Source organism: Hemicordylus capensis, chromosome 1 (genome assembly GCF_027244095.1).
Source record: "Hemicordylus capensis ecotype Gifberg chromosome 1, rHemCap1.1.pri, whole genome shotgun sequence".
Taxonomy (NCBI): domain Eukaryota; kingdom Metazoa; phylum Chordata; class Lepidosauria; order Squamata; family Cordylidae; genus Hemicordylus; species Hemicordylus capensis.
In genome coordinates this window covers 431,221,623-431,235,495 of record NC_069657.1, presented here as the reverse complement: position 1 = coordinate 431,235,495, position 13,873 = coordinate 431,221,623, and the positions used below count along the sequence as shown (strand labels likewise).

The 13,873-nt window shown below is 46.7% G+C and overlaps 1 protein-coding gene across 7 annotated transcripts in view; it reads left to right on the top strand.

Annotated features, from left to right (window-relative positions):
• Nucleotides 1-110: 110 nt before the first annotated feature.
• Nucleotides 111-13,873, top strand: part of SRF (serum response factor) — a 100,908-nt gene continuing 87,145 nt past the window's right edge. For 6 of the 7 annotated variants that reach the window (XM_053313049.1, XM_053313041.1, XM_053313025.1 and 3 more), the window contains exon 1: nucleotides 111-647. In XM_053313049.1, coding sequence (XP_053169024.1) covers nucleotides 111-647 — 537 coding nt within the window. Of the gene's footprint in view, nucleotides 648-1,232; nucleotides 1,345-13,873 lie in introns of those variants that run through there. The other variant, XM_053313058.1, reaches the window with a different exon arrangement.

The following is a 13,873-nucleotide window of genomic DNA, read 5'->3' as shown; positions in this document are numbered from 1 at the left end:
AGGAGGAGAAGAGGGGGCCGGGCCGGATCCGCCGGCGTGGGGGGCCATGGCAGCTCCGGCTTGACCCGACACGTTAGTCCCGCTCGTACTTAGAGGGCGGCGGCGACACCATGTTACCAAGCCAGGCCGGGAACGGCGCTGCTGCCCTGCCCCGGAGCTCGGTCATGGGCATGGCGCGGACGTCCTCTGGCCGGCCAGGCGCTGGGATCCCGCGAGGAGCTAACGGCGGTGGTGCAGGCGTCCGGGGGCCCGGCAATGGGACGGGCCCGCCTAGTGGCCAGGGGCCGGTCGGCAGCCGCCTCGAGCGGGAGCGAGACCGGGACGTGGCGGCGGCAGCTTCGGCGGTGGGCAGCGGTAGCGAGGGCGAGTCAGACTCGGCCGAAGACGAGGAGCTGGGGGGCGATCGGCGCGGGATGAAGCGGACTTTGGGCGAAATGGAACTCGTGGGGCATGAGGCGGCGGTGGCGGCGGCGGCTGCAGCAGCTGCGGCGGCGGCCGGGGGCTACGGCGGGGTGAGCGGGGCGGTGAGCGGCGCCAAGCCCGGCAAGAAGACCCGCGGCCGCGTCAAGATCAAGATGGAATTTATCGACAACAAGCTGCGGCGCTACACCACGTTCAGCAAGAGGAAAACGGGCATCATGAAGAAGGTATCGCCGCTGGGAGGAAGTGGGACGGGGCCGACCTGGAGCCGGCGCGGGACGGGAGGGCGAAGGCGGTGGCGGCGGCTGTAACTCTGGAGGGTCCTTCGTGGTGAGCGGACGGAAGTCTGCGGCTCAGGCAGCCTGGATCAGCCCGGCGCTTGGAAGGGAAGGAGACACTTTTCTCAAGCAAAGACACGGGGAGCCGGGCTGCCTTGGGAAACCCCGAGCCCCTCTGAATCCAAATGTTACTGGGGATTGGGGAAGAGCAGAATGGGGGGAGCACTCTGTACATGCACAGTGGCAGTCTTTACTGCACGTGCTCTTCAGAGACCTCATGACGCTCCCAGGAATCCAGTGGCCTGTCACTCGCCCGGCCCAGCCTGGGCAGGGAAGCAGCCTCGTTGACTGTAGAGGGAAACTGCCGGAGCTGGTCTTGGGGATTGACACCGGAAGGGAGACGGGCACGGGCCTAGACATGGCCCGCTGCAGCGCCGGAAAGGCACGCCCCACTCTGGTCTGGCAGCCCCTTCGTTGCCAGCCTTCCTTCTCTTAAATACTGCGGGGAGGAAACGGGGTTGGCTCTCCTTGACCTCGGATGTGTTCGGAAGCAGGTTACGTCTCGGTGAAAGGTCGGAGTCTGCTCCGAGTTGGAGCAAACCCCCTGCCGCATCTCGGAGCAGAAAGAGAGGGTGGGGTGTGGGTGGTATGTACGCGCATCACAGGCTTATTATTTTTATTTTCTGGGATAAGTAGGGGGGCTTGGGCACCAGCCATAAACAGCAATGACTCCCATGGGGTTCACTGGCTCTCGATTTTCAGTTAACTTGTATAGGGTTTGGTTGCATGAGCTGGAAAGAGCTGGGTGGTTACCAGCATGTAAGGTGGTAATTGGTGTAACCTGCGGGCTAATTAGCAATTATGGGAATGGGTTCTCAAAAAACACAATGCTGGATGAGGATCTTGCTGAGTGTCTTATTGGATCCTTCTGATTTTATCAATTAGATGATTTCAGGTGGGAACTGCTTGAAGGGTTGAAACGGGGCTCTGAAATTAAAATGTAGCTTTCCCATGGGCATCTGCAGGACTTTCCCAGGGTGGGGTGCAAAAGGTGCAATCCTATACCCACTTACCTGGGAGTAAGCCCCATCCAGTTCAATGAGAATGGCTTGATCTGGAAGGTGTGTGTGTGTGTGTGGGGGGGACTGCCTCCTTGGCCACTCTCTGAGTACCTATGAGCTTGTAAGTTTTAAAATATATACTCCCGAATTTGCCCAGGATCTGTCCATGCTGGGTTCTAAGTGATCAGCTAGCTCCTTGGATTTATAATTGAACAGATAGCTTTGATTTTGTCCTCATCATTTTAGGGATGCTTAGCATAGTTCAGTGCTTTGCTTATTTAAACTTAAATTTCTATACAATACAAAGCCAATATCAGACAATTGCAGAGTAGCAGCCATGTTAGCCTTTGGCAGCAAAACCCAAGAGTCATATAGTGGTGTAAGCTTATGTCACAATATACAGTATTTGTTTGGTGCTTCAAGACTTTTGGTTGTTTGAAGAAGAGTCTCATTGCCAACTTCTCTTGTGAGGGGGAAGGAGAATGTTTGAGGTGTCAGTATCAGAATTTGTTTTAATGGTGCAAAACTTCCCACCACTTTTTCTCTCATCCCTTCTCTCGCTCCCTGTCTCTCCTTGTCAACTCACAAAGTTGATAAAACTAATGGCGCTGTGCCACCGCATAACTGTCTCTACACATGTTGCCATTGGCCTAAATGTCCGCAAAAGCTGCCAGGGCACAAAAACATATGGTAGACCAAGGCTGTTGCTGGACTACAGCTCCCAGCATCACCTGCCACAGAGGCCAGTAGTTGGGGGTGATTTGCAGGAGAGCTGAAGTTGTGCAGCCCTGCAGTAGACCATCAGGTTGCACGAAACCTATGTTAGTCGTCTGACCGTACAGAAAAAGGGTCAACTTTTGTGAAGAGTCTGTGCCTGGTACCTTTGAGATCCTTGTGAGCTTTGGATACGTGGAAACTTACAAGCCTAATCATATTTATTCCATTTCTATCCCATGCTGCTTCTAAGGAGCTCAGGGCAGTGTGCATGGTACTCCTCTTCCTGTCATCACAGCAACCCTGTGAGGTAGGTTAGGCTAAGAGCAAGTGGCCCACGGTCTGGGTTTCTGGTTCTAGTCCAACACTAACCTCACTGCTCTATGCTGTTTGCCCTATTTTACCTTGGGGGGAAAAGACATGCAGTTCTCTGTGTGGTACTGCAGGACGGAGGACTGCTGGATCTAATATGACATATTTCTGTGTTTGCTGATTTACTTAGATGTACTACTACTATGAATATTTATATACCGCTTCTCAACAAATGTTCCCAAAGCGGTTTACATGGAGAAATAAAAAACAAAAAAAAAAGCTGGTTCCCTGTCCCCAAAGGGCTCACAATCTAAAAATAAACATAAGATAGACACCAGCAACAGCCGCTGGAGGGATGCTGTGCTGGGGTTGGATAGGGCCAGTTGCTCACCCCCTGCTCACTAAAGATAATCACCACTTTAAAAAGGTGCCTCTTTGCTCAGTTAACGGGAGAGCTTACTAACTTACAGTTCACCCTGTTAAATGCACTCCATGCGTAATGTTGTCAAATGTATCATGTGTATCCAATGCTTGACAACGTTCTGTGTTTTCCATCTGCTCTAGCTTCTAATGGGGTGTCTAGCCCCACCCTACAAGCACATAAAGTTAAAAGAGAGGGGGGAAGTAAAACACACAGAGCTCAAAATAATCCTACAATTTACTCTTAGCCACTAACATCACTGCTTAGAAAGAACTTCTGTGTTTTCCCTTTAAGGTTCCTAATATGGCAAGTTCTGTAGATGGAGCAAAAGACTGACTTTGCATACAGATTCCCATTCTAAAGAAGGGGTGAACTAACATGAGACGCTCCAGGTGTTGTTGGACTATTCATCACCCCAGCCACATTTTATTGTGGATGGGGATGATGGGAGCTGTAGTCCAACACCACCCTACAGCCTGCGGTTGGTCACCCTTGAGCTAAAGGATCTGCCTCCCAGAAGCTGTTTGGCAAAGGCCAGGCTTTGGTAGGTCCCTGGAGGAAAGTAGTTCTTGGGAGCCCCTCCTTAACTTGCTTTTGTCTCCTATGCTGGCTTCAGGGAAAGGCAGTATCCTTTCATGGCAGATTGTAGAGATCATGATGGAGCCTGGGGCTATTGCGGAGGATAGAAGGGAATGCCCATTTGTTGCTCCGTCACAGAGCCATGGGTGATCCTTTCAAGGGGCGTGTTGACAGTACGAACTTAGATTGGTTTCACAGTGACTTCACTGCTTGCGCTCAAAGAACTCTGGGAGCTTTAGTTTTGTGATGGGGCTAGACTAGAAATTGCTAACCACCTTTCGGTCCTGCTCCAAAACTACAACTCCCAGAGTTCCATGAATAAAGCTGTGAATGCTGGGTCAACTTTAAAATTAGCTCATAGTGCAGCTGTGCCTTCAGTGGATGCCTGCTGATGTCACAGTGGATGCTTAGGGCACAAGTGAGCAATCGCAAAAGGAAAAATGTGCGTGTGTGCTCAAAATTTTGCAAGTGCTACGACCCATATCTCTGTCTGCATCTTCCTTTTCCTGTGTAAATGTAGCTTAAGATCTTCACTGGATTAGGTGGACGGTCCATTGTACATTTGTCCTGTTTCCAGTGGTAGTTAATTCCATGCCCTCTAGTAGCACATGAAAGTGACAGCTCTTCCCTGCTGTTTTCCAGTTGCTGGTATTCTGAGGCTTACTGCCTCTGAACCTGGACGCTCCATTCAGTTATCATACTCAACGATAACTGATAGACTAATAATTAGCATTTATATAAGCAGTGTTCAATGAAAGCTTCATACACTGTCCCCATAACAACAATCTTGTAAGGTAGGAGCCCTAGTCACCTGCTGCATTTGGATGTCTGTACACTCCACTCATACATGTGTTTGTATGAATGACTGTGCCTGTGTTCATTTTAAAAGTGAACCTGGGAACGTGCCCCTCAAATGCATGGTGCGGATATGAAATGTACCTTCTGTACCTGCGTTCAACATGGGAATAATTGTACCTGCATAACAGATCTGCACCCTGTACACTTGGACAGGTGTTGAAGATAACACGTGAATAGGGTTAGGGAAGTGGTGTTATCCCTAGATTGTAGATGAGGAAGTCAAGGCTAAAAAAGGCCACTCAGTGAACTTGGACAGAGGGCTTATTTGATTTGTAGTTCAATCTCTAAACCAGAACACTAGGACAGCTGTCCTTCATGGAATATTTATTTATTTGATTGATTGATTGATTGATTGATTTTTATACCACCCTTCCAAAATGGCTCAGGGAGGTTTACATATGAAGGATTATTATATAATTTTCTCTCCTCAAAGTTCTTCTGATACTTCAGGGTTTGGGGCAAAGCCCTTTTTGTTGCAGGGTTTGGTGTGTGCGATCTCCAGCCCGCATTTGATGCTTTTGTTTAAAGTTTTGCTGGACAGATTTTCTTTTGAAGGCTTCACAACTTGTACTCAGAAAGTAGTGCTGAAAGGGACTCTTTCATCCTCTTGCAAGTATTGCAGGGCAGCCCATGGCTGGGTTTCTGTGGCAGATAAGAGGCACGCGCCTTGGCCTGAGCAATCTATCTATCTATCTATCTATCTATCTATCTATCTATCTATCTATCTATCTTTATTTAGATTTTGCCTCTCCTCAGCATTTGTTCAAGGCAGCTCACAATACCAAAACCAGCTTATTTCAAAAATAATAAAAGCACTCAAAAGATAGAACAGCGCCAAGAGAGAACGAGCAGCTCAACCTGCATTGGCCAAAAGTACAGAATATTTAAGTGGGTTTTTTGTTTTTAGCTGAAAGCATGGGAGAATAACACGTAGTGTTCACCTGGGATGTAAGTAGCAGAGTGGATGTCACATGGTGACCTGGGAAGGGTGTCATATACTGGGAAGGGTTTATCGGATGTCATCCAGTGGTCCCTCTAATTTTTTTCCACCTCTGTGTGGAATGAGGTGTTGAAGATAACACGTGAATAGGGTTAGGGTTGTTCTGGGAGGCAGTATCAAGGCACTGTGTGTGCACCTGCATTCAGAGTGGGGCCTTCCAATTCAACCTGAGCAGGATCTAAAATTAACCGAACAGACATCAGAAAACTTGTGAGCGCATCACATGCGCATGCCTTAGAGGGAACAGTGGTGTCATCACAGGCAAGGCCCTCTTTCCAGTTAACGCCTTCCTATTCTCTGAAGATGAAGGCACCCAGATGAGGGCCTTGGGTTAACCCCTAAGTGGACAGATGGGTAATCCTTTAGATACTTTGGTGCCAGGCCATTCTGGGTCAAGACCACCACTCTGAATTGCACCCAGACATGCCCTGGGATCCAGCATAGGGCCACCAGTGGCTTATGTGGCTTGCAACAAGGCCCTCTTAGTCACCTGACTGTTGTGTTTGGCACCAGCTGAAATTTCTGAACACTCTTCAGAGGCAGCCCCGCAGATAGTGCACTTGGGCAGTCTTACTCGGATGTTACAAAGAGAAATTATGGTAAGGCAGGGCATGACGAGTCCCAGGAGCTATGGTGCCTGCAAACTTAACTGTGGCAGCTAGACTAGGATATTCTGTGGCAGAGTTATTGAATAAAAAAATTATTTGTCCCAGGCACCCCGTTTCTGTTCCAAGTATTGTTACTTGTAAAGGGGATAAGCAGAAGCCTGTTTATCTTCCCCCTCCATGATGTCCGTCATGAAATCTGGTAAATTTACCAAGTGTCCATTGTCCACTTCATAAGATTTTGGCCATCTTTGACCAAAGCAAAATGGTCAAGGCCTCTGGTAAGGTCCTTTCTCTCCCCCCCACCCCCAAAGGTGGTGCAGCTTCTGCACCAACTGGAATTGGCGAGTGGTGTGTTGTGCCGCAGATGCCATGTGTATATTTGTAGTCAGAGCTGGATTTAGTAGCTGCCAGCCTGATCCTTAAGGGGACTGCTCGCTATGTAGCTCAGGCCAGATCCCAGTTTCCTGGTCAGTTGAAATCTGCTTCCAGCAGCATTGTTATCCTGCTTGGATTGAGAATCTGCTTTCTGCCTCTTCAGTGGTGGCACCAGACCAAAAATAAATAAATTGTGGGGGTTCCAGAAGGGGCCAAGTACACTTTTCTGGGGGGGGGGGGTAAACTGTGTCCCACATGTTCAGTTTCTGAAACAGGAATGGGGGCAGTGACTGTTTTTTTGAGGGGGTGTTTCCCCCCCATGCCCCCTTCTGGAGCCACCCTTTTTACTTCTTACTTATCTAGCACATTGCCCACTCCAGGCACTTGATAATGCAACTTCTCACAGCCAGTTAGCACATTATGGGACAGCAGTGCACCGTGGGAATTGGTCGATTACCTTGCCGTCATTGGCTGCCTCCCTCTGTGTTTCTCTCCTAATTAAACTGCAACGTTTAGGCCAGGTCTGCACAACATGCAGCCCCTGCACCTCCCAGGGGCTGGATTCAGCCTGCAGGAACTACTTTACTGGCCCCCAGGTATCCTGCAGCAACACAGGAGCTGGAAACTTCCTTATAGCTCCATCCTGTGTATGCTTTCTCGGAAATATGCTCCATGGTGTGCCCAGTGAGGCTTACTCCCATGTAAGCATGCCTAGCATTGCAGCCTGAAAGCAGCAACAATTTAGGGAGAGGAGAGGACTTGGCTTTTGTTTGGGGGTGGCATCAACTCTAGGGGCACCACTGATTGAGCAGCGACAGGACCTATTCTCTAGCCGCTATCCTTGGTTGAAACTATGGGTCCATTGACGGGGGAATAGATCCACAAGTAACTAATCATATTTTTAATTTTAATGTAATCATGTGCTAAAAATGGACTCGGCCCCTGCACGCCAAGTTGTGGATGGTTCCAGCCCACCAGGACATTTGAGTTGCGTAGCCCTGGTTTAGGCTGTTTCCTGGGGGCAAGCGCGGTGTTTGGTTGTGGGTCTCTTGTGCTCTGATCTCGCCCTCTCAGATGTTGTTGAACAGCTGGTCCTGCCTTCGCCAAGCTGCTGGTGTGAAATGAAGACACACTAGCAGCTGTTTCTCAGGCGGACAGAGTTGAACAAGGCTGCGTTCACTCGGCTGTCCTCCTTTCTGGTTGTGGCGCTGGGTAGATCGTGAATACTCTCCGTTGGCTCTTTGCAGCGAGGTGAAGGCAGTCTGGCTAGACGAGAGCGAAAGAAGAATTTGGCTGTTGGATTGGAAGCGATCATCCAGCCCTGTATGAAATTCTACTGACTGCTTGGGACAACAGTACAAAGGCTGTTGAGCAGCTGCAGCCAAGGTTGGTTGGGCTGGCTCTGTGCAGGAGGGCACAGCTGCATCCCCTGTGGTGGGTGGGGTGGGCCCTGTAGATATCCTTTTTGGGGGTGGGTGGGTGGGGTTCTCTAGCACCTGGCAGGCTGCAGTATGTGACAATTAGACTGTTTGGCTTGGTGATTTCACAGGTTGTGTAGGTTTGCTTATTGTTGATCCATGCCAGGAGCTTTGAAAGGATGTCTGAAGTTGTTTGTCCAGGAGAAAGAGATGAGTAAGACTGATCTCTTTGATCCTGCAAGTATGTGGCTGTCTCAGAACCTCCTTGTAGTACTTGGATCCAGGATGGCACACAGTGTGAGTAGGTTTGGATTATGCATCTGACTGGTCCTGACATGATGGTAGGCATGAGCATGTATGTGTCTCTTCCTCTGCAACCGCCTGCCCTGTTGTCCTGTAGCTACGTGAACCATACCTTGCCCACCTTTTGCATGCAATCACGCAAAGCAAAAATTAATGCCAGAAAAGGGAACAGTACATATGCAGTGGTCAGGCATAATGTCTGAAGTGGCACTACATTTTGCACTAGAATGTTGCATGAGAAAAGTGAAACTCAATCCCTGCTTGCACAAGAGTTGTGAAAGCAACTCTACAACACCAGGGGCTTTTTTGTTTAGAGAAAAGACGACTGTGGGGAGACATGATAGAGGTCTATAAAATCATGCATGGTGTGGAGAAAGTGGATAGAGAGAAATGTTCTTCCCTCTCGCATAACACTAGAACCAGGGGTCATCCCATGAAATTGATTGCCAAGAAATTTAGGCCCAACAAATGGAAAGCACTTTTTCACACAACACATAATCCACTTGTGGAATTCTCTGTCACAAGGCTAACAACCTGGATGGCTTTAAGAGGGGTTTGGATAACTTCATGGAAGAGAGGTCTATCATCGGCTACTAGTTGGAGGGCTATAGGCCACCTCCAGCCCCAAAGGCAGGATGTCTCTGAGTACCAGTTGCAGAAGAGTAACAGCAGGAGAGAGGGCATGCCCTCAACTCCTGCCTGTAGGCTTCCAGTGGCATCTGGTGGGCCACCGTGTGAAACAGGATGGGCCTTGTGCCTGATCCAGCAAGGCTGTTCTTACGTTCTTATGACAAGCAGAATCATGAAAGCTTCTATAGAACCGACCTCTTGTTACACTTTTTAAGCTCCTGCATGTGTGTTTGTGGAACATTTCAGATTTGTCAGATTGTGGAACACCCTTCAGATTTGTCTAGCCCCTTCCTTGCTGATCTTCAAATCTATATCAAAGATTTTTCTTTTTCGCCAGGCTTTTGCCCTGTAGTTTACTTTATTTGTTTTCTGTTAGCTACTTTAGTTTTTAATTTAGAATGCAATCTTTAATGTTGCCTTATTAATATGTTTTTGTACACTGCCTGGAGTCTTTGGAGTGGACGCTATATTAAATGTTTCTAATAAATAAATAAACAGTGCTAGCGCCTTTGATTTCCATTCGTGGCTGTTTGGATCCCACCCATCAGTATCTTAGTTCTAATGGTACAACATAAATCAGTTTGGAAAACCTTTGTGAAAGGTCCAGATTGCCTAAGACTCTTGTCTACTTGTCTGTCTGTCTGTTGGATGCTGAAAGTGGGAAGGCTTTTTGTACATTGCAGACTAAGCTCTGGTTAACTGTCTTCGGATTAGACATGAAGCTTCATTGATTTTCTATGTGTGCATATGAACATATGCACATAGGTACTTTGCTCTTTCTTTTTTTTTTACAAAACTTTTTTTTAACAAAAAAATATTTTTGTAATTATTTTTACAGTGACTGCTTTGGCTCTGAGCAGCCATCCCAGAAGAAGATGGAGTGACTGCTCAACCAGCATGTAGTGGGTAGATTAGGATTTGGGGAAGCCTGAATCCAAACCCCCGGTGGGTGACTTTGGGCTCATCACCATCTCTCACCCTCATTTGCCTCACAGGGTGGTTGTGAGGTTAAGGTGGAGGGTATTAATAAGAACTATGGGCAGCATTCAGATTAGTTAGTCATGGCTAAATACTATTGACATCCGTGAAACTAGCGAGTTATGAATGGCTTAATTTCAGTGGACTTGGACTAGATGCTGCCTAATGTCTGCTGCCATAAGCTCCTTGGAAGAAAAGTGGAATATTTATGTAATGTAATATGAGCTTTGTTTTATTAATTCCTTGTCCTGTGGGCATTGCTGGTTTGGCACACCTTGTTTGTACTTCTGTGTTGTAGCCTAGATGATCCAGAGTAAACTCTTGAAAGATCTCTAACAGTGTTGCCTGTAGCAGGAATTGCCAGATGTTGACTACAACTTCCACCATCCCCAGCTGTAATGACCTTTGGCTGGGGACGATGGGAGTTGTAGTTAACTCCTAGCATAGAATACTCTGCAGCATTGTGCAAGAGCTAGACTCAAATGCTTTTCAGGTCTCTGAGAGACCTACAGCTTCTATAATGTAGCAAGATATAAAAGACCCCTAAGCTAATTCTCTTGATTTCTTTTAGCTCAATGCATCTGGTACTGTGGCTAGTAAATTTTTTTTGCCGAAGAAGCAATGACTGAGTTGCCAGATACATCTTGTCTATTCTCTCTCTCCCTTTCCTTTTCTTGGGACATCAGTATATTTTTGTGTTATTCCTGGATAAATGCTCCTACAGTGGGTATAGGAAAGAATCACCCCCTTTGATAGACCTTAAATTCTGGTTCCCTTACATCCTGAAATGAAAACACAAAGAAAATTCCCTTCACCAGCTGTACTTATCCAATGCAACCTATAACATCCAACTGAAAAACATCACAATTACAGTCCTGAAAAAGTGTCAGAAATAAAAAACAAGAATTACTGAGATTGAAAAAGGATCACCCCCCCAATGTCAATATTTTGTTGAACCACCTTTTGCTTTAATAACAGCCTTGAGTCTGTTGGGATACTTCTCTATCAACCTTGCACATCTAGACGGAGCAATATTTGCCCAATCCTCCATACAGAACTGTTCAAGTTCGGTCACATTGGATGGTAGGTGTTGGTGGACTGCTATCTTCAAATCTCTCCACAGATTTCCTATGGGATTTAGGTCTGGGCTCTGACTGGGCCACATGAGGACGTTCACTTTTTTCTCCTTCAGCCACTGTGTGGTCAATTTTGCTGTGTGCTTCGGATCGTTGTCATGTTGAAAGGTGAATCTTCTGTCCGTCCTCAACTGTCTGGCAGAGGGTAGCAGGTTTTCTTCCAGAATCTGACGGTATTTTGCCCCATCCATTTTTCCTTCTACCCTAACGAGAGCCCCAGTCCCTGAGGCAGAGAAGCATCCCCACAACAGGATGCTGCCACCTCCATGCTTCACTGTAGGTATGGTGTGATGTGGATGGTGAGCTGCGTTGGATTTACGCCAGGTGTACTGTTTGGTGTTGAGGCCAAATAGTTCAATCTTGGTCTCATCTGACCATAAGACCTTTTTCCATTTGGCATCAGAATCTTCAAGGTGCCTTCTGGCAAAGCTCAAACGAGCTTTAATGTGGCCTTCTTGAGAAGTGGCTTTCTCCTTGCGACCCTCCCGAACAAGCCACATCTGTGGAGCTCTTGTGAAATTGTTGTCACATACACAGAACAACCACTCTTTGCCATGAAGTCCTTTAACTCCTTCAGAGTGGCCATTGGCCTCTTGGTAACCTCTCTTAAGAGTTTCCTCCTTGCTCTTCCATCCAGTTTGGAGGGCCAACCGGATCCAGGGAGGATAGCAGTCCACCAACACCTACCATCCAATGTGACCGAACTTGAACAGTTCTGTATGGAGGAGTGGGCAAATATTGCTCCGTCTAGATGTGCAAGGTTGATAGAGAAGTATCCCAACAGACTCAAGGCTGTTATTAAAGCAAAAGGTGGTTCAACAAAATATTGACATTGGAGGGGTGATCCTTTTTCAATCTCAGTAATTCTTGTTTTTTATTTCTGACACTTTTTCAGGACTGTAATTGTGATGTTTTTCAGTTGGATGTTATAGGTTGCATTGGATAAGTACAGCTGGTGAAGGGAATTTTCTTTGTGTTTTCATTTCAGGATGTAAGGGAACCAGAATTTAAGGTCTATCAAAGGGGGTGATTCTTTCCTATACCCACTGTACATGCACAGAAGTCGGGTTGCAGGTGTGGAAGCTGGCCTTCTGGCTATTGACTTGTGTGCTTCTTCTCTTTCATTTTTTCTACGGAGACTTGGCAGTGTCTGTATAGGGATCTTGAGAAATGATCCAGATGCAAGCCTGGCTGGGGGCAAGTGGTTCTGTGCCCACAGCTGGAAATCACCACTTGGTAGATAGATCCTTTGCCCGGCTGTTGGAGAGGAGAGGTGATTGGCCTTGTTTTGTGTACTTATACGGGAAGCTGTCCATGCTTTTTCACTTGGGTGTCTTCACTAAACCCCTGGCTTGTTTTGGTTTGCAGGAGACAAGCTCTTCTTGCATTTCAGCCTTGGAGCTCTGTGGCAAGACTGGCCAAGAGAAGTGCGAGCAAATATGGCTTTCAATTGTGTGATGTGGGCACAGGCCGTATATAAATACAGACTTTTTTCACTTGCCATTGGTGAAGTTTGGGGGTAATTCTTGGAGCCAAATAGGTCTCCCACTCCTCTGAATGACTCTGCCCTTCCTTCCTTGATGATCCTTATGCCTGGAGCTGTCTCCTTGAGCGTCTTCATTATACCTCCTCCATCAGATCTTCCCTGCAAAATCCACCTTTCTATGAAACATTTGGCATGGTTCTCTAGCCCAGGCCTTGATTAATTTTCTTTGGATCTAGGAACCAGCCCAAACATTCAGGGGACAGACAGTGAACACCAGACAAAATTACCGGACTTTGTGATGGACGTTGTGGAGGGGGAGAGTAAAAGGGCTTCTCTTTATCCCCTTTACAAGTAGCATACTTAAAAACAGAAACAGTGCTGCCTGGGACAAATACCATAGTTTATTTAATAATTCTAATACTGAATAATAATGATACTGAATTCTAATACTCCCCTGCTAACTGGGCAAAGAGGCACCCCGTGGTGATTCTCTTTATTTAGCAGGGGGAGAGTAACTGGCCCTATTCACCCCCAGCACAGTACTTCCAGTGACTGTTGCTGGTGTGTGTCTTAAGTTTCTTTTTAGAATGTGAGCCCTTTGGGGACAGGGAACCATCTTATTTGTTTGTTGTTTCTCTTTGTAAACTGCCCTGAGCCATTTTTGGAAGGGCGCTATAGAAATCGTATTATTTCTTGTTTACACAGTCAGACAGGTGTTATTGACTGGTTTGTTTTATCCAGCCATCGAGTCCTTCCCAAGGACCTGGGATGGCTGAATTTTATTGTCAATTGTTATAGATATCGTCGCAGAGTACAGGCTGTTCCCAGTAAAGCTGCTTTTTGTAATTGTAATTTCTGTGGCCCCTATGGTGTTGAGGTGCTCTTCAAGGTCTTTTGGAACTGCACCCAGGGCGCCAGTTACCACTGGGATTATTTTGGTCTTTTTCTGCCACAGCCTTTCAATTTCAATTTGTAGATCTTTGTATTTGGTGATTTTTTCTATTTCTTTTTCTTCTATTCTGCTATCCCCTGGTATTGCTATGTCGATTATTTTGACTTGTTTTTCTTTCTTCTCGACTACAGTTATATCTGGTGTATTATTATTATTATTATTATTATTATTATTATTATTATTATTATTATTATTATTTCCTAGTCTAGGCATCAGAGTTAAATTTCTAGGTACCATAGCTCCTGGTATTTATTTAATTTATTTATTGTTAAATTTATATACTGCCTTTCATTAAAAACAATCCCAAGGCAGTTTACAAAAGTTAAAAAACATAATAAAAGTGT